This window comes from Coturnix japonica, chromosome 11 (assembly GCF_054131305.1).
Source record: "Coturnix japonica strain WE chromosome 11, WE-NBRP24, whole genome shotgun sequence".
In the NCBI taxonomy this organism is placed as follows: domain Eukaryota; kingdom Metazoa; phylum Chordata; class Aves; order Galliformes; family Phasianidae; genus Coturnix; species Coturnix japonica.
In genome coordinates this window covers 18,652,648-18,678,586 of record NC_140673.1, presented here as the reverse complement: position 1 = coordinate 18,678,586, position 25,939 = coordinate 18,652,648, and the positions used below count along the sequence as shown (strand labels likewise).

General features: G+C 38.1%; 1 protein-coding gene across 8 annotated transcripts; it reads left to right on the top strand.

Annotated features, from left to right (window-relative positions):
- The first annotated feature begins 99 nt into the window (after positions 1-99).
- On the top strand, positions 100-24,124 carry DNAJB4 (DnaJ heat shock protein family (Hsp40) member B4). Of its 8 annotated transcripts, XM_015870005.3 has the most exons (7): positions 245-290; positions 5,512-5,556; positions 12,607-12,685; positions 14,060-14,197; positions 15,603-15,888; positions 18,462-19,036; positions 20,566-24,124. In XM_015870005.3, the coding sequence occupies exons 5-7, from the start codon at positions 15,678-15,680 to the stop codon at positions 20,797-20,799; spliced, it is 1,020 nt and encodes a 339-aa protein (XP_015725491.2). In that variant the 5' UTR covers positions 245-290; positions 5,512-5,556; positions 12,607-12,685; positions 14,060-14,197; positions 15,603-15,677; the 3' UTR covers positions 20,800-24,124. The 8 variants fall into 8 exon arrangements, with proteins under 8 accessions (XP_085367674.1, XP_085367672.1, XP_015725491.2 ...); XM_085511544.1 differs by lacking the exon at positions 5,512-5,556; XM_085511545.1 differs by lacking the exon at positions 12,607-12,685.
- Positions 24,125-25,939: the final 1,815 nt, after the last annotated feature.

Genomic DNA, 25,939 nt, shown 5'->3' with positions numbered 1-25,939 from the left:
GAAGAGCGGGAGAACCTCGCGAGACTTGGGGAGGGGAAGGGCGAGATTTCATCGGAGAAGCGCGGCCCTGCTCTTCCGGCGGAGCCTCCAGGGGGCGCCAGTGAGCAGCGGGACGGGAGAACAGCGCGGGGTGTTAACAGAGCGACGTGATAGGGCGGGGAGCATCACGTGATGACAGATGCGGAGGGAGAGTCTCGCGTGATTTGGTCTCGGGGCTCGTGAGTAAGAGCGGCGCGCGGTGGTTGCTGGGAGCAGGGCTGGGCCGGGGAGCGGTTGAGGCGGCGTCAGTGGTGAGTAAGTGAGTGAGTGCGGGAGGGAGGGAAGGATGGAGGGCGGCGGGCAGCGCTGCGGCTTGGCGGCCCGACAGCATCAAACAGCGCCCAGGGAGATGTTGAGCGCCCTGCAGCCTCAGCTTGGGCTGATGGAGAAGCGGTTGGTGCGGGTGGCAGCGGTGCTTTCCTCAGCCCCGAGCCGCAGGGTTGTTTGTGCGCCGTTGTTCGGCTGCGTGGAATAATAAATGCTTATTTAGGGGGTGAAGCCTCGGTGTCTTGCGGTGGTTGGTCGGTACCAGCTGTGCTGTGGGCCGGGTGCCACGGCCGGGCCGTTCGGGGCGGTGCGTCACTCAGTTGAACGGCTCTGGGGCTCTTCCAAGCAACGGAACCGCGGGGCGGGCTTTGTTTGGGCACCGTTTGGGTCTTGTGACTGAGTTAGGAATGAACTGTCAGGCTGAGTATGGATGACGGTGCTGGAAAGGATCTGCCTCTAGATAAAGTAATTAAATAAATTAATAGAATGGTAAATCCTTTCTGAGGGTGAGGAGGGGAAAGTGGAAGAGGTGATTTAAAAACTCTGAAACCACATTTATAATATTTGCCTAAACTGAAAATCCTCTAATGCAAGAATTGCATACAAGTTTTAGGGAAATAAGTATTTGCAATGAAGTTTGTGCGTGAGTGTGGATATTATTTCTTCAATAAATACTGTACGACCTCTTAAAGGAAGCTGTCACTTTAGTGTGGTGTTTGAAAGCATCATCTTGTAATGGTCAAAAGGCCTCAGTAGCCACATTGCATAGAATTCAAAAGAGATAAATATTGCTGGGTTAATCTCAGACCTTACTCAAAAAGATCGGTGATGTGGATGTCATCCCTTGCTGTGACAAGTGAGGAAGCAGGAGTTTCTGTAGCTTAGGGACATATAAGGTCATAGAACGTCTGTTTACCTACTGTAGCTTAGGGACTAAAGGGAGACTAAGCAGTACAACATTTTCCAAGGGATGGCTTTGCTCTACTGTAGTTTATATTCATCAAACTACCTTCTTAACAGATTGTGTTAACTCAGTGATTAAGAAAATAAACTGTACTTTTAAGCTGAAGGATGGTTGGATTCTTTCAGCCTTAAGTCATTTCATTTATGTGGATAAGCTCTTTATTTGAGGGATGGTTGGTTTACACTTGGCCTGGCTTTGGGCTGTGTGTAGAAGGGGGAATCCATTGAGCTCTGCCGCTCTGAACAAGCTGTATCACAAACTGTGCCTTGCTGTCTTTTCTTATGATTTGCCTTGTAGTCCCATGCTGCCTTAAGAAGTTCCAGGTTTCTCACTGGTCCTTTCAGTTGGTCCCTTCATATCTTTGCCACTTCTTTGCAGATTTAAATGTCTGTGTCCTTAATGTCTTTTTATTATAAAATGGGATAATTATTCTTTGTTAACCTGCGAGACAAGCCAGTAGCATGTAACACTAATGTCTACAAAGTGTGTATAATGCCTTGGGCTAATGGAAGCTCTTGTGTAGTACTGGTGTTCTTCTAGTTCTGTTCATGATCAGCTAAAGATAAATGAATGCTAATTTTGGAGTTTTTACTTATTTTTTTTTGTAATGTTTGAGGTGGTGCTGCATTTAAAAATGAAAATAGATGATTAATGTATATGTGAGTCTCCAATGTTTTACATTCTTGAAGGCAGTATCTTTCTTAGTCTTGGGCTTTCCAAACAGCTGGAACAATAAATTTAGCCAAGTAGAGAGGAATAGCATCTTAAGTATTAGTCTGTACAAATGTTAGACTCTTATTTTCATCATTCTTAAGCTAATTTGATGACCTTTATCAATAGCTAGAGTTGCTTCTGTTTCCCCTGGTGACACTTAGTGCCGATCTCCTTGGAACTCATACATCTGAAGCACACTTTCCTGTTTTCCCTTGTTAAATATTGCATCCGTTGAGGTAATTACCACTATGGGATTAATTTTTTGTTCTTGTGGAAAGGGGAGGAGGGGGACGCTAACCCTGAACAGTGTCAACTGCAACATTCTTTCAGTTTCCTTCATGACTTGATATTGTAATGTTGAGCTGTGATGGTTTCACACTTGAAGAGTTACTCACTGTGTTTTCTCAAAATCTGCCTTCTAAGAAATTCAGCAGATGGTTAAACAACTACTTGCATAGTGCTTTTAGAGCAAGAGGACTTCTGTCTTGCCGTGTAAAATAAGCTTTTGTTCTATAGTAACTTGTTCTGTTGCTAAGGAAAGTTGTGCAGTAGAGAAATCTACCTCCAGCTTCTTAATGGCATCTCATGGTATTCCGGCCAAAGGTATCTCTTCTTTTAAAGTAGTCATCAGACTAGAACATAATGAATAGTTATTAATAGTCTGACAAGTCAGAAAACTTAACATACATAGTATAGACTTGAGTAATGGAAAGTTCTGAAAACTGAATCAGATATTGTGTGTGTGAAAGGGTCCCTATTTCTACAGAAATCTACTTGAGGAAGTTCTAAATTAGGTAGTTCAGGTGTTGTAGGATTATATGCCGTGGATTTCATACTATGGTAGGGTGCTTGAGTGCATGATTCCATTCACTTCTGTTCTAAATTTTTTCCTTATAAACAACATGCTTCAACTTTGTTGGTCCATGGTGACCAGATCTAAAGGTGTGGTAGTCCTAAAAGAAGCAGTGTACCTAGGACTCCTCTCATTGAGTCAGAAGCTAAATCATTACATTTGTTGTACATTTGTTCCTGTAGCTCTTCAGTTATGGGACATTGTTTAACTTTGCCTAAATATATTAGAAGTTATGGTAGTCTCTAAAACCATTTTGCACGGTTTGCTTTCTACAAATCATTGCTCATCTGGGGAGACTTGCATTTGGTTTCTGCTGATTTCAGTACATTAGGGGATTCAAGTGAACTGACTCAGATCCAAACTGTCAGCTGGTGTTCCTGCACTGGCAAAAGGTGTCCAGGATCTGCAACACTATCAGTAGAAAACTCCCTGTGTGACTCCTGAGAGGAGCGTGTTCTGCATCCAGGCAAAGGTTTGTCTTGTCGTGAGCTTTCATACTTACCACGTGGGCAATGAAGTAGTAATTATGAATTTCAGAGTCCCAAAAGAGAACGTGGCGGAGGATAAAATTAAAGCATTAACTAAAATTGCCTACAAAATCTTTTCAGTGCTCAGAGTTAAGTTCTCTCTTAAGAGAGAGAGATGAGGGTTAAGGGGAACAGTTTTTAGGATGGAAATAGGAAGATTACTGCGCAGAATTCACTTACCCGGCATGATCTAACAGATGGTCAGCGTATTTTCCTATTCAGCAAATATTCCTGTAGTGCTTCATTCCAGACAAGTGCAGAGGCATGGGTTGCTTCTGAGGAGTTTGATGGGATGGGGGGAAAAAAAACAAACCCACAATCATTTCTGAGAACAGATGGGAAGTATGGAAGGGGAAGGACAACCTGCTCTGCTGCAGCTTGGTGAAAGCAGAACCCATTTGTCTTCTCTTGGTGATGATAACAGCTTTCTTGGCTTCTGGGCGGAAGAGTGAATTTGCTCCCTAAGTCCACATCTGGTTTATGTATATCTACCTAAAATTGTAAGTGGGATGAGGCAGATGAAAGGATATTTAATTAAAAAAAAAACAACAAAAAACAACAAAAAAAAAACTTTAAAGGGAAAAAGGGTTCTTTGCTTCAAGGTGAGGGGTTAAGATCTACCAGCCAATTCCAGTTCTGGGGCTGAAGACAGTTTAGCAGCAAAAGATTGATGTGGCCTTGCTACTGAAACCAAGCAGGAGGCAGCCAAATGGCATTTGGCCACCAGAGTGTTAGGTGTGTCACAAATATGGACGGATAAATCAGAGAACATGCAGTTCTTCCTTAAATACAACTGAAGCATGCAATGAGACAGCGATCAGCATATAGTGATCTCTGCACAATGCAGTGCAGAGAGGCTGCTGGATAATGTTAGTCAGCACGGTAGCGTGGTCATCAGTGTCCCACATGTTTGCAGGCTTGGATGTTTTTCTGTAGATGTCACGGGAAGAAAAGTTTTCAGAGCCCGGAGCATTTGCTTGTTAACATCTGCAGAACGTCTCCCAGGGGTGAGGTGAGAAAGGCCTCACATATAATAGATTGGCTGGTAAAGCTGTGTATGGAAATTGCATATGAATAGGGATTAGGAAGGGCAGAGGTGGGGGCTGGGGTTGGACTTCTAAAGGGAAGATAAAATCAATGCAGTAGTAGCTGTAGGGGACAGAAGTGTCTCAAGGTTTTCCTCTATCAGCAGAGCTGTGAAGAAAGTACATTCAGATCCTGTTAATAAAATTGTAAACGCCAATTTTGTTGAATATAGGCGGTAGTGTTCCTACTTCTCATCTGAAAGTAGGAAAAATACTAATTAAAGGGATTTGTGTACTTGTCTGTTTCACCGAGTTGGGAATGAACTGTCACACTGAGTACGGATGACAGTGCTGGAAAGGCTCTGCCTCTAAATAAAGTAATTAAGTAAGTTAATAGAATGGTAAATCCTTTCTGAGGGTGAGGAGGGGAAAGTGGAAGAGGTGATTTAAAAACTCTGAAACCACATTTATAATATTTGCCTAAACTGAAAATCCTCTAATGCAAGAATTGCATACAGGTTTTAGGGAAATAAGTATTTGCAATGAAGTTTGTGCATGAGCGTGGATATTGTTTCTTCAATAAATACTGTACGACCTCTTAAAGGAGGCTGTCACTTTAGTGTGGTGTTTGAAAGCATCATCTTGTAATGGTCAAAAGGCCTCAGTAACCACATTGCATAGAATTTGAAAGAGATAAATATTGCTGGGTTAATCTCAGATCTTACTCAAAAAGATCAGTGATGTGGATGTCATCCCTTGCTGTGACAAGTGAGGAAGCAGGAGTTTCTGTAGCTTTACCTTAAGTTTGTATATAGAAATGATAAACTTCATTTGCAGATATCCTTGAGATCTTCACCATTCTATATACTGCCTTGTTGGTTTGTTTTTTTTTTTACTAGGAGGGAATGGGGATAATATGACAAAAATATGCTACTTTCTAGAGTAGCGAGTCCTAGAAAGAAAATTCAATCTTCCATTATTGGTTTAGTTTGACTTCCATTAATTTCAATAATCTGTTAGACCAGTTGCTGGGATTTGCTACCTCTTTAGAACACGCTCCATTTAGACATGTTTTTTACTTAATTGTTCATCTTTCTATGTTGTGTCATCTTTTCTTCTTAGGGCAGCATGCATTTGTTCATCTGAAGAAGTAAAGCCATATAAGAGGTAACTGACAGTGGGACTATCAGACTTGTCACTTCCATCTTTTCTCAGAACTTCTAGGTTGAGCTCGGGGAGGTGGATAACAAGCAACTAAGAAACCAGGTTTGAGTTATGAGATGTGTTAGAAACCTTTGAAAGACAATGAACAGCTATTTTGACTTCTCTTACAGCAAATTATGATAAATATAGCTCGGGCTGCCTGTATTTGGCTCCTGTAGGTGAACAGGATATTCTTAGTGTTTTAATTTAAATCAAGTCACTTTAAATATGCTGACATATATTCACATTCTTCAGGGGGGAAAAAAATATTCTTGATGTCTCCTTATCAAACTCTTGTCTCTATACAACTATTTTAGCCTCACATGTGAAACTACCGCATGAATCTGAGCAGCTGGGTGGGATCATGACAAACACACACTGGAAAAAGTATTTAGTGTGACCATCTCCTTTTGCTTATGTAAGAACAGCAGGATCTCATATCTGCAGCAAAAAAAGAAAAAATGTTAAAATGTGTGTAGTTCCTTATTTGGTAAAGCACTGCAGCCAAACAAGATGAAGGTTGTTTACAGCAATCAGAAACAATACAGTGTACTAGAAAGTCATGTTTTCAAGTGGATTTATTTGTCTTGCAGTTCCTCTCTTCATTGAGACTGACAAATAACCACCCTTCCACCCTCCTAAAGAAAAAGGAAAAAGCAAAACAGTATCTAATTCTATTGTTTTTATGTGTAACGTTTTTTTTCCCTCTGACATTGTTAAGACTGTGTCAATCACAAGAGCCAAGGGTGTGAAATGAAAGCTGAGTTGAACTCTTATTCAATTGTAACAAAGGAAACTTAGTTCTGTTCTTACTGGGGTCTGGAGAAATTAATAAATAGTACAGTTTCAGTGGGGCCAAACTCCCACGTCACATCCCTTGTGAGGACAGGCTTGAGATGGCTCTGGGGAGACCTGATAGTGACATTTCAGTACTTAAAGAGTGGGTATAAGAAAGAACGGGACAGACTCTTTATCAGGATCTGCTGTGATAGGACAAGGGGAAATAGTTTCAGACTAGAAGTGGGGAGATTTGAATTGGGTATAAGGAAAAAGTGTTGGTTTTTTGTTTGTTTGCTACAAGAGTAGTGAGGCAGTGGCACAGGTTGCCCAGAGAAGTGGCTTTGGGGGCCCTGGAGACATTTGAAGTCAGGATAGATGGGGCTTTGAACCATTTGATCATGCTGTGGGGTGTCCCTGTTCATTGCAGGGTAGTAGGATTAGATGATCTCTGTTCCTTAGTTGTGGAACGTTTCTGAGCTGGTGGTATGCTATTCTAGATGGGCCTGTCAGTCTTCAGCTTAAAGTTGTAGAGCATCTTCTTCACTTAGGAAAATATTTCTATCATGTATAAGCTATTGGTTCCTCCAGTCGCAATTCAAAATTGACTGTGTGTTTTTGTTGTTGTTTTTAATGGAACAAATCAAAGTACGTGTGATAGGCTGATAACCATTCAGAGCAAATCTCAGATCCTAGTTGTGCTTGTACCATCTTCCCAAAGTCTTCTAGCTAGAGCTAACCTGTAAGGACTATTTACTGTCTAGGTGTCCTGAATTCTGTGCTACTTGCTGCCTTGTTGAGACAACAGTTTGTTAATGATTATTGTTTGATGGAAGAAACCCCTTAGGACTGTTTGTCTTTGACAGACAGAACTGTTGCCATAGTTAATATGAACATGAAGAAATTGTTGCAGTTTGTATGTGTACCCTCCCGATTCTGTAAGTAAAGACTAAAATATCAGCTGTTGTATAGCACTGCCATTGAAACAGAGAGCCTGTAATTCAGATAGCCTATTCCTGGGTTTCCTGGGTGATAAGGTAGTTGCGATAACTATGTGTAGGTTATTGAAATCTATTTTAAATTACCTTCTCAGATCTTTTTGTCCATTCTGATTTCTCGAAAGAAAATCAGCTATAGAGGTACTGTGGAAATTCACATTGTTTTTCCACTGTTCTTTTTCTGTTGATCAGCACATACCACTGTGATTAGATCAGTTCTCCTGCTACAGGACTCATTTGGTGAAAGATCTAGCAGAGAGCCTGTCATGGTTCCCAGGGTCTCTGAGCTGGTTGGTCTCTTGTCCAGTGTCAGCCTGGCCCAAAGCAAGTGTTACTTTGGCTTGTGCCAGGTAGCTGTAATCTCTGGGGTGAATGCTGGACCACAGAAGGGGTTGTGTATAAGTTGACTGATCTGTCTCTGTGCTTGTAGGGCAATTTCTGTTTCTTCTGTACTGCGAGAATAGGACTTAATCTAAGTCACACTGTTACCTTAAGCCTTACTTTTCTTGAAAATGTTAACAGTGAGACATCTCTATTTAGTCTAATTGAACGCCTTGTTGTTTTTTTCCCCCAAATGCTATTGGAAGCAACACCCCTCAACACTTGGTGGAAGACAACATAAATTGATTGTTTTCCAACATTGGCATAATAAACATTCAGATAGAAAAATGAGAGTACAAATCTACTTGCATACTTTGTAAAGGTTTTTTCATGTGTTTGAGTTGACTGAAAGCCTGTAGGCAATTGATTTGTTGTTTTGTAGGAACAGATAGAAGGGTGGTGGGAGAGAATGTGGAAGCAGTGTGGTTGCTGGTCATATTTGGATTTATTAGTTTCAAGTAGGTTTTAAACAATGCGCTGCAAGTATATGTACATTTGAAGCATATAAATAAGTATACGTAGATATGAGTTTACTGCTCATACAAAAAACTATTCTGTAGTTATTCTAGCATGCTTTCTTATAATATAGAGTCCCCGAACACTTTTTTTCTACTAATACATTAGTTGGAGCAGAACTTCAGTGCCTGGCTGAACTTGTATGTTTTGACAGCAATTGTGAGATTGATTGCAAAGTGCCAATGCTTGCAACTGAAGCTTCTGAACTGGAAAGTATTATTTCTTGCACGGAAGTTGCTGAATTACATTGCACTGAGATTTTCATGAATCTAATGAGTTTGTTCCTCCTGAGAATGCTGAACTGCTTGTCCATTAAATGGTCTGTTTATTCCAGTGATTTGCATTCAGAAGTGGTCTTAAATAGTTGCTTTAGGCAAAGTGAGAATAAAGCAAACACCCAGTTGTTTTTCTTTCCCACCTTCCTGTTGCAGAGAGTTCCTGTTGGGCTTCTCTGTTGATTAACTTGGGCCTGATCTCTTCTGTGCCTTGTTTTTCTCTCTGTGATCCCCCTGGAACTTTTGAGTTTACACTGTCCTTTGGCAGAGAATTCTACCACTTATAGGATTTCTTAAGTTTATTTTTGGAACTGTTTTCTACTCGTGTATATTTATATCTATGTATCTATATATATATATAATATATCTTATATATATATATATATATACACACACATATATATATATATATTTAAGACCGAAGACCTCAAGCCTTCTCAGTTATTTCTCACGTTTTTCATATCTCTATTAGATTTTTCTGCCTTTTTTTTAAATTGATAATCTTAGTAGTAGATTGTGTGGAACTTGTTGACATATAACATTTTTCTTGAGTGAAGTATACCTTCAGCTTCCTCCTTTTTATTTCTCCTTAACAACAGTAAGGAGATTAAGAAAATGTTTTTCCTTACCAACACAGAGCATTTTTTTCTCTGTAGATATTTACAAAAGCATGACAATGACATCATAGTGCACTGAAGCCTGTAACTGTGTGTGATAAACGTGTTGTTAGTAACGTGAAGGAATCTGTTAAGTGTTTTTTATCACCGGCTATTTTAGTTCTTGATCTAGCAACTTGTGTTTGGAGAACAGGCCTTATTCGCAGTCTTCTACGTGAGTGGAAGCTGAAATGATTATTGTCTCTAAGGGTCTGAAAAGAATTTAGGGAATCCTTAATCAGTAGATGAAAATACTTCCTGTCTTATGCAACCACTCTTGAGTTTCTCCTTTAGTTTTTTTTTTCAAGTGCAGTTGCCTGAAGAGGTTAATCATGCCATTGTGAAGTAAGCCTCGTTGGCTGAGATTCAGCCAAAACAATGCATCATAACTGAGTTCTGAGAACTTTGCCTGCTTTAAGATGTTGACTGTTCCTTCACAGCAGTGGGAGGTGAAACTTGAAAAGTTCTTCCAAGTGTATTTTTGGTCTTCAACTATAGTAGAGATTGTGACTTAGAAGGCAAGTTCCAGGCATGAGAAGGCAATTCTTTGTTAATGACCTATAATTTGGCTATGTGAAGAAGTATGTGTATGACTAGCAGCCTGCTCATATTTTTGATGATCATTGCAACCATGTTTGGTGTAAAATCTACCTGAGACTCAGGTCAGCCCCCCTCCTGCTTTCTCATTAAACTGTGCTTAATGCTTCATGGTGCTTTTCACTTTTAATTCTTTCTGAGCAGAGTATTTTGAAGGCACCATGCATGCCATACAAAAATACAAAGCATTACTAAAGTATGCTATTTAGTGAAGTTAGTATTATTATCTATGGCAACTTTGTCATTCTATGGATAGTTTAAATTTTCTGTGTTGTGTTTCACTTTCTCTTATAATTAATTAAATGTAAACTCAGACCCCGGTATACTTATTTACAGTGAGCTTTCTACTTAAATCACATCAGCAACGTATTTCTGCAATGAATAGAAGTAAAATTATGAAATTTTGCACAGGTTTCTCAGAGACCTGTGGGTGCTCCAGCCCTGGAAGCATTCAAGGCCACTTTTGATGAGGTCTGAGCAGCCTGATCCAATGAGTGACAACCAGGGTATTGGAACTAAATGATCTTTGAGGTCCCAAGACATTGTGTGATTCATTCCAAGAAATTTCTGGGCAGTTACTTGGATGTGATGTGAATGACTAAATGAAACTGGGGCCTTTGACTAGTTAGAACTGTTCATGCTCTGTCACGTTTCATTACATGTATCTGCTGTCTCTTCTGTTACAGACACTGAAGTTTATTTCTGTAGATGAGACCAACTACTGAATGCTTCTGTCATGAACTGATATTTAATGTATTTGTGAATATGGCTTATATGTCTAAGGTTTTATGCACAGTCCCAAAGCATAAATGTAGCTCAGAGAATATAACATGCTGTGTTAGAGGTGGTGAGGAGAAAAGTCATTGTCAGAATGCTTTTATCTAGGAAGATAATGGCCTTATAGAAAACATACTATTATATATAGATTTGCTTTCTTCAAACCTTTTAAAACAGATTTATTAAACAAAACAAATTTATTGCATTCATTCTTGTGAGTTTGCAAATATTATACTACTTAATTGTGAAAGTTTTTGCTGGGTAGAGATTTGGCTCCTCTGCTTTGACATTTATGTGTACATGTGTATTTATAGTTGTGATCTGTCTGGAATTTGCCTTTGTGGTTTTATTTGCTCTTTAACTTGTTCTGTGCTCTAGTCCTGTCTTGCAGTTTTGTCTGAGGCTTTAACATGTGAGGAATTTATATCTTATTTTGTTTTTAAAAGTCATAATTGAAAGAAGATATGAGTATTTTTGTTCAACTTCAGCTATTTCAAGGAAAGCTACAGTTCTGTTTAGGAGCTTTTCCTTAAGCTAACCTTGTACTGGTACTAATTTATGGTTAACCTGGAATTTGAGTTCTCTAGTGTGGCTTGTAAGAATTGGAAGAGATGTTTTCTGGGAGCTGCTGTTTCTGAATACTTGGTTATCAGCTAACAAGCCTTGAGAAATACTGTGCTTTTAGCCATCAGACCTTTTAGATCAATGTTGTAGTAGAATTTGGGAAAATATCTACAGGATTTAGGAGAATATCTACACACTTTATTTGAAAATTAAACCTAACGTTTGTGGTTATACACTGTAAAGAAGAGATCTGATCTTTATTATGTATATCTTGTAGATTAAGTGGGTAAATTTCTTGCTTTGCTTGACATTTTAGTACTTCAGTGTGATATACACAGCATCAGAAGCTGACCTCATTCAGTGTTAAGGGAATCATGTGGTCAAGCATTACTAATACCTAGTCTCTACATGCTTTAGAGTAAAAGCTATTTGTGTAGAGGATATCTGAAGAACCTACATATATATATATATATATATATATATATGGTTTGGCAGAACATGGTTTTCCAGAATTGACTAAACAATATTTTCATAAATTCTATTTGATATGACAGTGATTGAATCCAGCTACTGTATCTGGCTGTGTAAAGATTCAAACATCAGCTTTTTGTATGGTGTATCACTCAGAAATGTTGATACAGCAGGATGAGGAAGAATGGTACCAACTGGCAGATTGTATCGTGTGTGTGTGGTGCTGTCATAGACAAAAGTGTAAATGAAAATGTATGTTTGAGAATTTGCTTAGTGCATGTTCATGAGCATTCTGAATCAAAGCATTAGATGACAGTTTTACTGACTTTTATAGCTGCCTAACTTAGTGGCTTGCTTCTGGGAGGCATCAGTGAGTTGTAGGATGCAGTGCTGCTGGCTTGTCATGTACAAGGAGCCAAGGCAAGTCTTGGCTCCTTAATTTCTACCAGGTTATGTGCTCGGTTAAAAATTCAGTTAAAAGTCCAAATAGATGGTGAGAGGGCACCCCAGTTTGCTGCATGTAGAGTTGTGGGCGTGGGCAGGTATGCAAGCAGGGTAGGTACCTCCTGGTATTCCAACCCAAACACCAACCTCAGAAGAAAGGTGTTACTCTAATGCAAGGACTCTGGGAAGCACTTGCTGACAGAATGCCCAGCGATGGTACTGAATACTACTGCTAAACAGAAAGGTTTTGAAGTAGAAAGGCAGAAACCTGTGAAGGACTAAATGATCCCATAAATGAATTCATCTGCCCCACACTAGGTGATTACTTTTTTTTTTTTTTTTTGAAGCACAGGATATTCCTTCAGGTATTAAAAAACTCGAACCATAACTTATTCAACGTATGGGAAGCAGAATCTTTACACAGTTGATTATTTATTTGTTTATTTTTAATACTTGTGATTCTAGTGTGTTGTAACAGAGGAGATAAGATTATAGCATTAAAAAAAATATAGGAGGTTTTTCAATAGCTGTTTTCTGTTCACTTGTGTTTATTTGAAGGAACTACAGTGCCAGAAGTTCATGTTATGGACAGTGCCCAAAGGATTTTCTTGTTAACAACACTGAAGGGGGAACATAGGTAAAATAACAAAGATCTCTAACTATATGATAAAAAAAGATAGAATGTATGGAGAGAAAGAAGGATCATGCTTCATAGAACCTTGTGTTTCACTTGTCCCATCAAGTAGGCAGGAAGTAGAAGTAGCAATAGTCATCGCTATGTATTTCACTCAGAGTCTTCAATCTTATTATTTTTAGAGAATAACTTGCCTAATTAGGGTATAACTTGGCAGTAGTGCTGGAAGAGCATGTTTCTCTCTGTAGGGCCCCTACAGAAAGGATGCCTGAACAGTTACTCACTGTGATTGTCAGCAAAATTTCTCATTGTGACTTAAGTTCTGATGCCTGAGTGGAAGAAGCTTTTGATTTAAGGAGAAATCCTGGCTATTATATCTTTTAATTAAACCTGGGAAATTAATTACTGTGCTGTGAAGAATGGTAGGTGGCAGTGTAAGCCATGCTTATTGCATCTCCTTAGGTATTCTGGTGATAATTTTAAAAAATACATAATTTTTTCCTGTTGAGAACATTATATTAAATAAAGTTTTTATAATTGCTTTTAAATTTAGTGCACACACACTCTTCCACTTCCACTGACCAGACATTTTGAAAAACTTAATGAAAGATAAATCCAAGACTGGTCTGAGGTACTGCTGTTCTGACGGCTCTATGATAAGTCACCATGGTCACACAAATAGTGTGTGGTCCTTCTCAGTGCACTGCAAGTGATGTAAGTTGTGACCCCACTGTGTTTGCTCAGGCCATGCAATGGGAGAACTGCTGAGCATGGTGATTCCTTGTAGTGATAGCTCTGCAAGAGGACTTAAGCCTGTGCTGAATTTTATTATTGTCAATAGTTTGTTTTTCTCAATGAAGTTTGCTTGCTACTGTTATTCAGAGTGACTGTGGCTGCTGAGTTTGGATGATTTGTTGTATTTGCAGCTGTTTCTTGAGCAGAATAAAATTAAAGTTGCCACTAGAACATAAATAAGTAAAATATCTTCTAAGGGAGTAGTAGTATGTTTTGAATGAAGTCGGTTTCAGTGTTGTTTTAATTCAACCTGTTAAACCCCTCTTGCCCTAGGGATTTGATAGCAGAAAAATCCTCAGCTGGATCTACATGGATCTACAAGAGGTTATCTGGAACAGTAAATTAACAAAGCCAGTGATTTTTAATGATAGGGAGAAAAGGGTAATTAGTAAAAGACTAGCTTTGTTCCACATAGAGCTCAATAACAAATTATTCCTTCAGCTGTGAAGAGCTGTTCTGTAACCTTGTGGCTCCCAATGTTCTAAAAACTTAAATCAGTCCTGAGAGATTTGGTGATAGACAAATTAGATTCTTCTTCTCAATGCTCTTTCACCTCTGTTGGTTTTGAAATATTAATTACAGGTATGCAGAATCCATGGCTGTGATGAAATGTCATCTTTCATCCCTATTGCTATTCCAAGGAGATTAGAAAAACAATCTAAGCAAATCCCAGATACACTGAGGGAATCAGGCCAAGTCTAACACAGTGAGAAAGAACAGGTAAGATGTGGGGAATAGGGTGATAATGTAAGGGGCTGAGGTATCTCTTTTTATAGCACTCTATATTGTAGAAGAAATTTTCAGTCTGTATTTCATCTCCTTTGAAGTTAGAGCAGAATCTGGAAAACAACTTTAGAAGCTGTTTTCTTTAATGGAACAAAACTAATTAATCTAAAGATTAGCATTCTCTTTTCAAGTTTGAGGGTCCTTTATCTGGTTTATACCCTCTTGAACTTTGCAGCACTATAGGAAAGATAGTTTGAGTCTGAGAGAAGCTTTCTTATGTGTAAGTTCCAGATATGATTAAAGTTGGTATATTTTAATCATTTTATTTTCCAGAAAGGCGCATTTTTCTAGCTGTACTAATCAGTCTTAAAGTTTATTACCATCCTGACAAGCAAGGATAATTTCATAACAACTGAAAGAAATCAATGTCTGAAACTTGATATCGTTCTCTCTGCAGAGCATTAGAAAACCTTAAATATTAAAATTTCAAATACCTGTTTTAAAAGAAGTGTTCAGGAATTACGTATTTTTCTGTTAGCTTTCATTTGACAGCACTAATATTGGCTGGAAATGTTGCAATACTTGAACTGTCTTGATTATGCCACTATAGAATGAGAGGTCAAGGGGGGAAAAAAAAAGGGAAAAAATATCCCACACATTTGATCTGCTTCTGGTTGTTTTTATTTTTTTTTTAACGTTTCTTTCATGTTTGATTTACTGCTTAATGGTACTCAGCTGCAGTCAACTGCAGCTGAGAGTGAGTTAATTTTGTTCTTAAATGAATACAATTCGTCTTTCTGAAGCTTTGTTGTTAGCTTTAGGTGTCAAGAACTTCACAGTCTTTGCTGGAAAGTGTACAAATCCATGTTAATTATATGTTCAGAAAGCAGTTGCATGTACAATTGTCTCTACATAAACTGTGAAGTAAAATGCTATAATTACTTAATATGAGCTACTGAATTTCTGTTAGAGTGGTTATGTCTTTTAGATGTGGTTGGGTTCATCCCTGCTGGTGAAAGGCACTGCATTGCACTGTTAAGCATTTAAACTTTCTAGTTGCTGGAGGAGGGAGGAAATAGTTCAACAGTTTGTGTGTGTGTGCGTGCTTGAGAGCGAATGAACTGTGCAGACTGTTCAGCACGGGCAGTCTGGGAAGTGACGCCCTGTAGTATTTGTCGTTCTAGAAAGAGCCGGAGACACGTAGTTTAGATGGGAGGACTCTAAAGAGGGCTGTGTCCTGCCCTGTGTGTGTAATTATTTATAAATGAGCAACAGCGGAAGGAATGAAATACGGATAGGCTATCTAACGTTTCTCTACCGTATCAGAGTTTGATTTTTGTTGTTGTTGTTGTTCTGTTTACTTAATTTCCAAATTTGATCTTTATTTTTCCTTCTCTAGCTTCTCTGCATTGCTGAGACACTGGATACTAGTTTCTTTATAACGAGGAAAATCTAAATTCCTATAACGCCGAGGATGGGGAAGGATTATTATTCTATTCTGGGAATTGAAAAAGGGGCTTCTGATGAGGATATCAAAAAGGCTTACAGAAAACAAGCGCTCAAATGGCATCCGGATAAGAACAAGTCTGCTCATGCAGAGGAAAAATTCAAGGAGATTGCAGAAGCTTATGAAGTGCTCAGTGATCCCAAGAAGAGAGACATTTATGATCAGTTTGGGGAAGAAGGTATGTGTATCTTTGTTATAGTTTGTGAGGGGCCACTTTCATTATGGAAGAAACAAAATAAGCACGAGTGATGCATAGGAGCATGTGTGGAGTTTTGCGTAATATGTCTGTTCCACTGATTTTTTTTGGTCTCATTTTTGTTATAATGCAAAATGTATTGCATGGTTTTAATGATGGTCTAGCTTTAATTTCTTCTGTTAATGTTTTTATGTTTTAGAAGTCCCAGATACTTAATTCACAGGCAGAAAGTCATTGGACTGAAAGAGTTTGTATGACCCATAAATAGCTTTCTGGGATCTCATCTTACTGCCACCTTCCCTTACTCTAGCACTTTTTGAAATGCAGTTGGAGAGATGAATTCTGCTTTAAGATTTTGTTAAAGGGCACTCTGCTCGATCTCAGCACAGCAGTCCTGAGCAGAAGCCCAGGTGTCCAGTCTGTAGTTGTCCTTGGCTTCTTGCCTAGGGAGGAAAGAATTTGGCTGATGTCATGAAATACCAGAACAATTTTTTAGCTTTAATTGTAAACAGTGATAACATGCCAAGAGAATGAGGCCTCAGAAATGTCATATTTATCCTAAAATGGTTATCTGGAGAGGATTTTTTTTTTTAAATTTATTTTTGACCAACATGACTTTGCCTCAGTCTTATGCTTGAATAACAGAGGAGGATATTAACAACCCTCCCCTTAAAGTTACACTATCAGAAATTCCAGATGAAGTCATCATTTCTGTTTTAATGAGGATATCCGCTCATTCACTGCCATTCATTCAACCCTCCATCCCCCTTTTTTGAGAGAGCAAGAAAGGACACCTAGCATTGTTTTGTGAAGGAAGTTGTGAGTTCTTGTATGAAATTTGGCCCTCTGTCATCTGTGGGGCTTAATACATTTGTTAAAAAATTGTTATAAAATCATGTAGAAGGCCTTTAGCTCCTGCACACGGTGCAGTGTTTTTTTGTTATCTTATAGTGCAGGTGTCCAAAACCTTTAGTGCTGTTTCTGAAGCATTCTAGGAAAAAGTTTTAGGTACCAGAGGTCTTTGTTGCCTCTTGGTCTTCTGTCTCCTTGCATTTCTTCCCATTCTCCACACCTCTTTTCTGTATATGACTACAAAACTATTTACCTTGTGATTCCTTGGAATTTTTGATTCCTGTACAGTAGTTCATCTCAAATGGCTGTCCCAGAGATGCATTTTTATGTCACTTTTCCCAGGCAGCTTGAAGTAAAACATGTAGCCTTTTGTGTCCTAGCATACATACGTAAGTCTAGAGGTTCAAAATATATGTTTGTTTATTTTGAGCGAAACGTTAAAAGTAGCAGTGGTGACTTTGGAAATACCTTGTGATGACTCAGTTGTTCTCTAAGCTTTTCCATTGCTTCAAGAGTGTGATTAGTAGTTCTGAGGAAAAGGTGAGGAGGAGGGGTATAGTAAGCAGGAAATGTCAGTGTTTTTTACAGTGAAGAACCTTGATGTGCCTTCAATAAAAACGTCTGACCAGCTATTCCAGGAGGTGTCATACTGTTACCATAGATTAGATCTACTGATCTGATTGTTTACCATTAACAGTTTTGTTCTGTGTTGATAGCACATTGTACAGTACTTTTAAATGGCATGGCATTGAGATGGGGGAAGATGTTCTTATTCTGATGACTTTCTTGGTTACTGCTGGTAACTAGTATTTGGCTTAAGCATAGAAGTTCTAAGCAAAATGGAACAAATAAAAAAAAAAAAAAGAAAATTGTTTTAAACAATTTTTCAAACAAACAAACAAACAAACAAAAAAACTAATTGAACATTGTGAGTTACAAACTAAGTGTCCTATAAAAGCTTTCAATTTTTTTTTCTTAGAGATTTGAGATGGTATTCTGAAATTTTCTGAAAAAAAAAAACCAAAAAAAAAACTAGTAGGAGTTGAGAAAGGCATTTTAGAACTTAGTGCAAACCCAGTCAGGAAGTGCAAAGGACCAGTCAGTCACAATCATAAGGGAAGACTTATCAGGAAGACATTAAATGTAGATATCTTCCTAGGGAAGACAGAGGTGGAGCAGAGTTATTTGAGAACAATGTGGGTTGTGTTTTGTTTTGTTTTTCTGTACTTAGACAGTGATGGTTTGTAGAAGATTTTTGTGCACAAATAGGTCTTAAGAACTTCTGAGGGTTTTTTTTTGTGACTGGATAAAGTTAGTTATATTCCCAAGTTTCTTCCCTGTTATATCATAACATCATTAACTGTGATAAATTTGATATTTTTGCACTGATTGCCAAAGAAGCAGTATGGCTGCTTGAGTGTTGTTCTGTTTGTTTATTCTTTTGTTAATTAGTTGCAGGGAAACAGAAGTAAAGCTTATCAACAACAGTTTAGAGTTGAACAATAGGGAATGAGAGAATTACCATTTGAAGTAATAGTTGATACTGAGTAGCCTGGTATTTCCTCTTTGAAGAGGAGTCCTTCCACTCTACCCCAAAGACCTTTTCTGCTTGTCAGTTCTGATATCTATTCTTCCACTTTTTGATAAATGGAATATTAGTATAAGCTTTCTTATATAAAATTTTGCTTATTTGTCTCTTTTAGGTCTGAAAGGAGGAGCTGGAGGGTCTGATGGACAGGGTGGTACCTTCCGGTATTCCTTCCATGGTGATCCACATGCTACGTTTGCTGCTTTCTTTGGTGGCACAAATCCTTTTGAGATCTTCTTTGGAAGGAGGATGCCTGGTGGTAGAGACACTGAAGACATGGAGGTGGATGGTGATCCATTTGGATCGTTCACTAGTTTCAGTATGAATGGTTTTCCAAGAGAAAGGAATACAGTAGGTAGCCAGTTACGTCGTAAACAAGATCCCCCTGTAATTCATGAGCTTAAGGTGTCATTAGAAGAGATATATCATGGCTGCACAAAAAGGATGAGGATTTCACGAAAAAGGCTGAACCCAGATGGTAGAAGTGTCCGAACAGAAGACAAAATTCTCACTATTGAAATAAAAAGAGGATGGAAAGAAGGCACCAAAATCACTTTTCCAAAAGAAGGTGATGAAACACCCAACACAATTCCAGCTGACATTGTTTTTATCATAAAAGATAAACCTCACTCTCATTTCAAGAGAGATGGATCAAATGTTGTCTATCCTGTTAAGATCAGCTTAAGGGAGGTAAGTTTTTCTTTTAGTGGAACTATGTGTTCAACCCCATTATAATGTGGTACAATAGCTGCACAGCAAAAACTAAATGACAGCAATAAAGTGTTTTCTTCTGTTCTAAAGAGAGTGTTTCTCTCATAAGAACGTGGCTACAGAATGTAGTTATTTATAGTGGAAGCGCTAGCTGTTTTGATATAAATGGAGTACTGTTTAAAGCTGTTTACCATAGAGGAGGTGGAGGAGAATGAGGGAGTAAGAGTGAAAGTAAAAGTTGATATGGCTTAAATCTTTTTACTTTACCTTTCCATATAAATACATTTTAGGCTAAATCTATAAATACGTTCAATATGGTATGCTCATTTCTTGTATACGATTGCTGCTTCCATAGAAGAAAATAAAAATTTATTAAATATTTTCAGTGCCAACAAATTCTAAGCCTGCCTTTTTATGTCATACGTTATTTCAGTGTGATTTCGAAGTAGGTAGAGATTGATTTCATGAGGATAAATTATTGAGAACAGGTGTTATAGGAGCTATATATAACAACAAAAATGCTATAGCTTTTTTTAATTCTGTTCCAAGAACAAAACACACTGGCTTTCAAAAGGAAAGAATCGCACAACCAAGTAGAGTTCTTCAGAATCTGAAGCTGTGCAATGGCCATAATTTAAGAATTTAATATAGCTGAGTATGTTTTATATTTTCTTTCAATTAGTATTAGGTGGAAGGAGCAAGTTTTTACTTGCATTTTGAGCTCTTTGTGTATATCATGAGCTCCCTTCTTAAAGGATTCCTATCTGAAAATTCATTTGGTAAAGGAGGAAGAGAACTATTTGATGATGTGGGTAGTACAGTTCCTTCATGGATAGAAGCCTATGTAGATTTATTGCATTGTTATGTAGTAGTGAACATGGATCAGTATAGACCAAGCTTATAGGATGAAGTGAAGCTGGAAGAGTCTTTATCAGAAGTCTTAGTAATGAAAACACACCATTGGGTAAAGCAGGAGAAAACCTAATCTTCCTGATGTTTTCATTTTGGTACTCCAAAAATAGTGTTTGATTTTCTTTGACCATCACAAATACTCTCCTAAGACAACTGTCAAATTTGATTGCTTCTACTTAAAGACATTTAAAATGTTGTGTTATTTGATGTAACGTAAGTTGATGGAAGTATTAGAGAAAATCCCTGTGCACTGTGATCAAAAAAGTGAACAAGATTCTAAATTCCCAGTAGAAATGTTACAGTATATAGGGATTTGTTATTGGAGAGTTGTGAGTTGTATGTTTGCTCTGTGCTTAATTACCGTATTACTTGATAAAGTCGTGGAAAGATATATAAACTCACTCACTCTTCAGTGGGTATTGCATAAGATTATTTGAATTTTGACAAGATATACTGGACTTACTAATATTACATCTTTGCACTATACAGTGGAAGTATTTTGTTTACAATGCTAGTCTTTTCTAAATAAAATTCAATTGTAGGTACAAGCAATGTTCTGACCAACCCATTTTTCTTATGATACAATCTTTCTCTAGGCATTGTGTGGCAGCTCTATCAATGTGCCAACAATAGAAGGAAGAACCATACCCATGACAGTAAATGAAGTTGTAAAGCCTGGGATGAGAAGAAGAATTATAGGATACGGTTTGCCATTTCCCAAAAATCCTGACCAACGTGGAGACTTAATTATAGAGTTTGAAGTAATTTTTCCAGATAACATTTCTCCAGCATCAAAAGAAGTACTTAGGCGGAATCTTCCAGTTTCATAAAACGAGGACTATGTCAACTGTTTAAGCAGGACACTGGAAATGCAGAAGACTGGCAAGTCTGTGCTTTAAAAGTGCAATGTGTAACAACTAGTGGAATATTTGTTGTTTTTTTTTGTTTTGTTTGTGGGTTGGGTGGGGGGAAATACTGTAATGCTGCATGAGAAGAGTTAAGTACAAGTCATACAGATGACTTCTGCAGTATAATTTACAGGGAAAACCACTCATATTTTATATTAGATCTTCCTAATCAGAAAAGCTTACTCAGTATTTTGCTTAATATGAAGTGTAGTCAGTTTTTACAAAGCCAATGCATATTTCTGATAAAGTACTCAAGCCACTAAGTACTTTATTCCTTATTTCCCTACTCTATCTGTAACAGAAATGGTTTATATAGAAATTGGATGTGGTAGTAGAAATATACACGTGCAAATATTTTAAATTACAAAACAGTAAAAATACTATTTGGCTTTTTGCTTTCCACTGCACGAAGCATAGACTGGGAGAATTGGCTTGGTCTCCTAAATTGCCCCCCACTGAAATGAAAGTATTTTCTTTATTTTATCAGAATGTGAGGGATCTGCATTACAAGTCTAGGAAAGGACATGTAGCTTGAGGAGAAAGTAGACATTTGTTGAGTAGTTCCTCATGCTTCAGACAGTACAGCAAGAAAGGATTGTACATGTACAGCAAGTGTGGGCCCCGGTTGTTAAATGGGGTAGGGAAACTGGGTGGCAAGTAATGTGGAGAAGGCTGAGGTGCTCAGTGCCTTCTTTGCCTCAGTCTTTACCAGCCTCCTGAAACCAGAAGGAAATCCTGAAACAAGGAAGGGGTAACCTCAGTGGTGGTGAACCAACACAGAGGTGCATTTAAACTAGATGTACAAAAGTCCGTGACACCTGGCAGGTTGCATGCAGAAGCGCTGAGGAAGCTAATGCCATTGCAAGGCCTCTCAATTATCTTTTGATTTGAGAATGGTTTCTATAGACTATTAAGAAGCAAATATCACTCCTGTCTTCAAGAAAAGCTAGAGAGAAGATATGAAGAACTACAAGCCAGTCAGCCTTAATGCAGTCCCTGGGAAGATCAGAAAGAATATCTTCCCAAAAAGCATAATCAAGCACATGGAAGACAGTAATGTGATTTAAGGTCAGCATAGATTTACAAAATGGAAATCATGCAAAATGGAATCATGACTTGATTTCACTCTACAGTGAGGTGATTAGCTTGGTGGATAATGGGAAAACAGTCTGTGTTCTTTACCTTGACTTTAGCAGGCAAATTGGAAAAGTACAGGATAGATAGGTGAACAGTGGGCACAGGGGTTTTGTTATCAGTGTCACAAAGTCTACTTGGAGGTAAGTCACTAGTGGTGTGTGCAGACACAGTAATATTCAACATCTTTGTTAAAGACCTGGGGAATGGAATGGAATGCACATTCAGCAAGTTTGCATGTCATGCAGGAATGTGAGGAGTGGCTGATGACACCGTGTTGATTGTGCTGGTCTTAAGAGGGGCTTTGGTGGTCCAAAAAAAAAACCAAAAACAAACAAACAAACAAAAACCATACAGAAGGAAAAAAACAGAGTTCAATGGGCAATGGGTAAAAATCTTGCACCCCGAAGTATTACCCAGGCACCAGTACAGTCTTGGGCTCACTGTCTGGAAGGCAGTTTTGTTGAGAAAGGACTTTGAGTTTCTGGCAGACAACAAACTGACCATGAACTAGCAATGTGTCCTTGCAGCAAAACAGACTAATGGTTGCCTGGGTTGCACTGGGAAGTTTTGTGAGCAGATTGAGGGAGGTGATCCTTTTTCCCTACTCCTCATGGGTGAGGCTGCATCTGGTATACTGTGTCCTGTTGTGGTCACGCCAGTAGAAGGAAGACAGTGGCTTGATGGAACAAGTCTGTGAAAGACAGAGAACTGGAACTCTTCAGTCTGGAATGCAGAAAGCTCAGAGGAATCTGATGAATGTGTACAAGTACTTGGAAGGAGGGAATGGAAAGAAGGGAGCCAGACTCTTCTTAATAACACCCAGTGTCAGGACAAAAAGGACAAAAGGCATGGAGACAACTTAATACACTTTTTTCTTTTAATACTGTGGTCTCCATCCCTGGAGATCCTCAATACTGAACTGGTCATAGCCTGGTCTAGTGACCATACTTGAGGAGATTTGGGTGATCACCAGAGGTTCCTTCCAACCTGAATGATTGTGTACACTCACTTAAGAGCCTCTTTCAATAGACAGTGTTAAGGACCGTGTTCTGTAAATTAGGCTTAGCCCAGAAATGGGTGGTGCTGATGTGACAGCTTGAATCCATAGGAAATAGTTGTGGGTTTTGTTTTGTTTTTTTGTGGAAAGATGTATAAAGAACACTGTAGAATTGCATAGTAGAGCAGATATTTAAAGATCATGCTGATCTCAAGTTCAGACTTGGAAAATAATGCAGATTTTTACTTTGAAGAAGGAGAATCCCAGGTCCTATCTAAGGAGAAGTCTGCTGAAGACATGATAGAATAGGAATTGCCCACAAACTTCTACGTGCTTGCATCGAGTCTTTTCTGAACACAAATATGACTTACTTATCTTTAGAGTTAAAAGGTGAATAGGGAAAAGGAAAGCCCTCTGTAATAGTCTAGTTTTGTAATATTGTAATAGGGCTGGTTCCCTGGTGAAAGAAATGCCTTGCAGATTTGTTCTTGTTACTTGAGTTTTAAAATATAATAGAGTGCTTTAGCAGCAGTTTCAAAGAATGCTTTTCTTCGTAAGAAGAAAATATATAGGATTTGCTGTTAGCCTTTTGACAGTGGAAACTCGGTAGTTACCTGCTTTGTTAGGTAGCTTAAGAAATAGCAGTATTAACTTCATATAAACGCTTTTCTGTGGGAAAGTAAATAATATGGAAGTTGGGATTCAAGTTACGATAGCTTTTTAATGAGCACAAAAAATTCCATTTTTGTTACTCAAAGAAATAAAACTTCTGGGAGATACTGTTCAAATAATTTTTCAACTGCTGATCTCTTTGTACATTGTCAGTTGTAGTCCTACAACTGCAGTAGATCTACAAGGAACAAAACAATTGCTGGAGCAGTATCACAAAGGGCAAACTTAGCTGCTTAATGTTTATGTGTATTGTTAACACTATATATTGTTTGTTTAAAGAATTCCCAATATGTTCTGTATTGCATTTCTTATGTGGTTTTTCAGTAAAAAGTGTAAAGTTGTTTTTTCATTTTCTCTCATCTTTTGTTATGATGGCAGATGCTGAAATCTATATAACTGAAGAAGTGTATCATTCTAAAATATATGTATGTTACTTTAAAAGTTAATGGCATTGAAATTTTGTAATCCAGGATCTTGTAACAATAGTCTAACCTGCAAAAAAAAAAAAAAGAAAGAAAAAAGAAAAAAAAATCAGTTGCAGCACATTATCTCTTGTAACTATTTTCAGGTAAGAAGAATAGCGTTCAATTCAGCATTTTGCAGTATCCTGTGCATTTAGAGGCGTATGTACAGCAAACGTCTTTTTTTTTCCTTCCTAATCATTTTCATGCTCAAGATTCAGAAGAACCATAGAACTGGTATGAATTATTTTATTAATGGAGAGATAACAAAGCATACATTTCAAAAAATAGCACATGAAATTACTGCAAAAGAGAGAGGACATCAGTCCAGAATTTGCAAGAAAGAAGCACACTTTCAATAGTGAAATATTGAAAGCTATGTTTTAAAAACCACTTGTTTTTTAAGTGAAGGCTGCGTGGGAGACTCAGTCACCTGCTATATCTATTAAAATACATGGAAATACATTGACATTGGTGAATTTGGGAGGACAATGATATTTTTAATCTCCTCAGGATTGGTTAAGTACCATATACAGCAAAAGGCATTTGCGTAGTTCAGAGAAGTTCATTCTTAGACTTTCTGATGTCATGAGAATATTAGCATTCCATTGTTTATTCCAGTATTCCTTGTAAAACTGAAAGCTGTATAAAACCTGTTTGTGCTGTGTTGAGGAAGTGCTGTGGTTTGGGAATGATTTTGAATAATCACCCATTTGATTTGGGAAGTAATATGCTTTGTAGCTGGGGTTGGTTCTCTACTATTATTTTTACCACCTTCATTTTTAACTTTGTGGGTGCTTACTCCCATTTATTTTTTTATGGAGTGGGATTAGTCTTCATTTGCATGTCCTCTCAATATTCACCACCTACTTTAAATATGACCGTCAGTCTGAAAGCTACAAACAATGCTGAAAATGGGCAGTGTGCATTATGGTAATTGGTGAAATGAGGTTAGCAGTGTTTTGAGTCTCAGGTGTGGTAGTTCTGGTTTTTTTAGTAGGTGCTCAAAAATCTAGACATGGGGAGACATCTCCAAGATTGATGCATAGCACAGTGACTAAATAAAGATCTAAAAACAGTTGTATTTTCAATGCCAATGAACAAAAGCACATATGAGGAAATACTTTATAGCCAGCTTGGTTGTAAAGACACTGGTTGAGCTGTGCACCTAAAACTCTCAACCTTGCATGGTTTTACTTAGAATACTGCAGGAGAGAATGTCACCAACTTGATCCAGTTGTCTTTTGGATAATTTATCATCAGTGGTGGATGAATTTTTTTCCTTTGTAGGATATGTACAAAAATAAAATCGGCACCCTAGACAGTGGTGATGTATTTTACCAAGAATGAGTTCTGCTTGATAAGTGCCACTAGCACTGTGCTTTTGTAAACCATATTTACCCTATTAATTACTCATGCTTTGTGTTAGTAATATCTTGTGATAAATTGGCTGACGTACATTTTAAGGTAAGAGAAAAACAATAGTGGTTTCCAAAGGTTGTTTTCTTTGGCCTTTACTGAGATTGTATGACCTTATACTTATCTACATCCTCTCTTATTCTTTACCTATACCCACTGAGTGCTTCAAAATGTTTTAATTCCCCAAGCCTTTACATAGTGACTTGGTGTTTATAAAGATTCTTTTATTGTGTAAATGTTGAAAGCAGAGAGCTACTGTTGCTCCCCTTATGTTTAGCAACTCTGTGTGCTTGTTTTGTTCCACTGTAAGTGCTAGCATACCCAAGCAACAGTCTTATTAGTCATGCCTGATTGCTTTATCAAGGACAAGCTATCT

Coding starts and splice junctions, on each gene's coding strand:
- DNAJB4 (XM_085511548.1), top strand. CDS start 15,678: ATGGGGAAGGATTATTATTCTATTCTGGGAATTGAAAAAGGGGCTTCT. Junction 15,889..18,461: donor TGATCAGTTTGGGGAAGAAG/GTATGTGTATCT, acceptor TGTCTCTTTTAG/GTCTGAAAGGAGGAGCTGGA. Junction 19,037..20,565: donor TTAAGATCAGCTTAAGGGAG/GTAAGTTTTTCT, acceptor ATCTTTCTCTAG/GCATTGTGTGGCAGCTCTAT.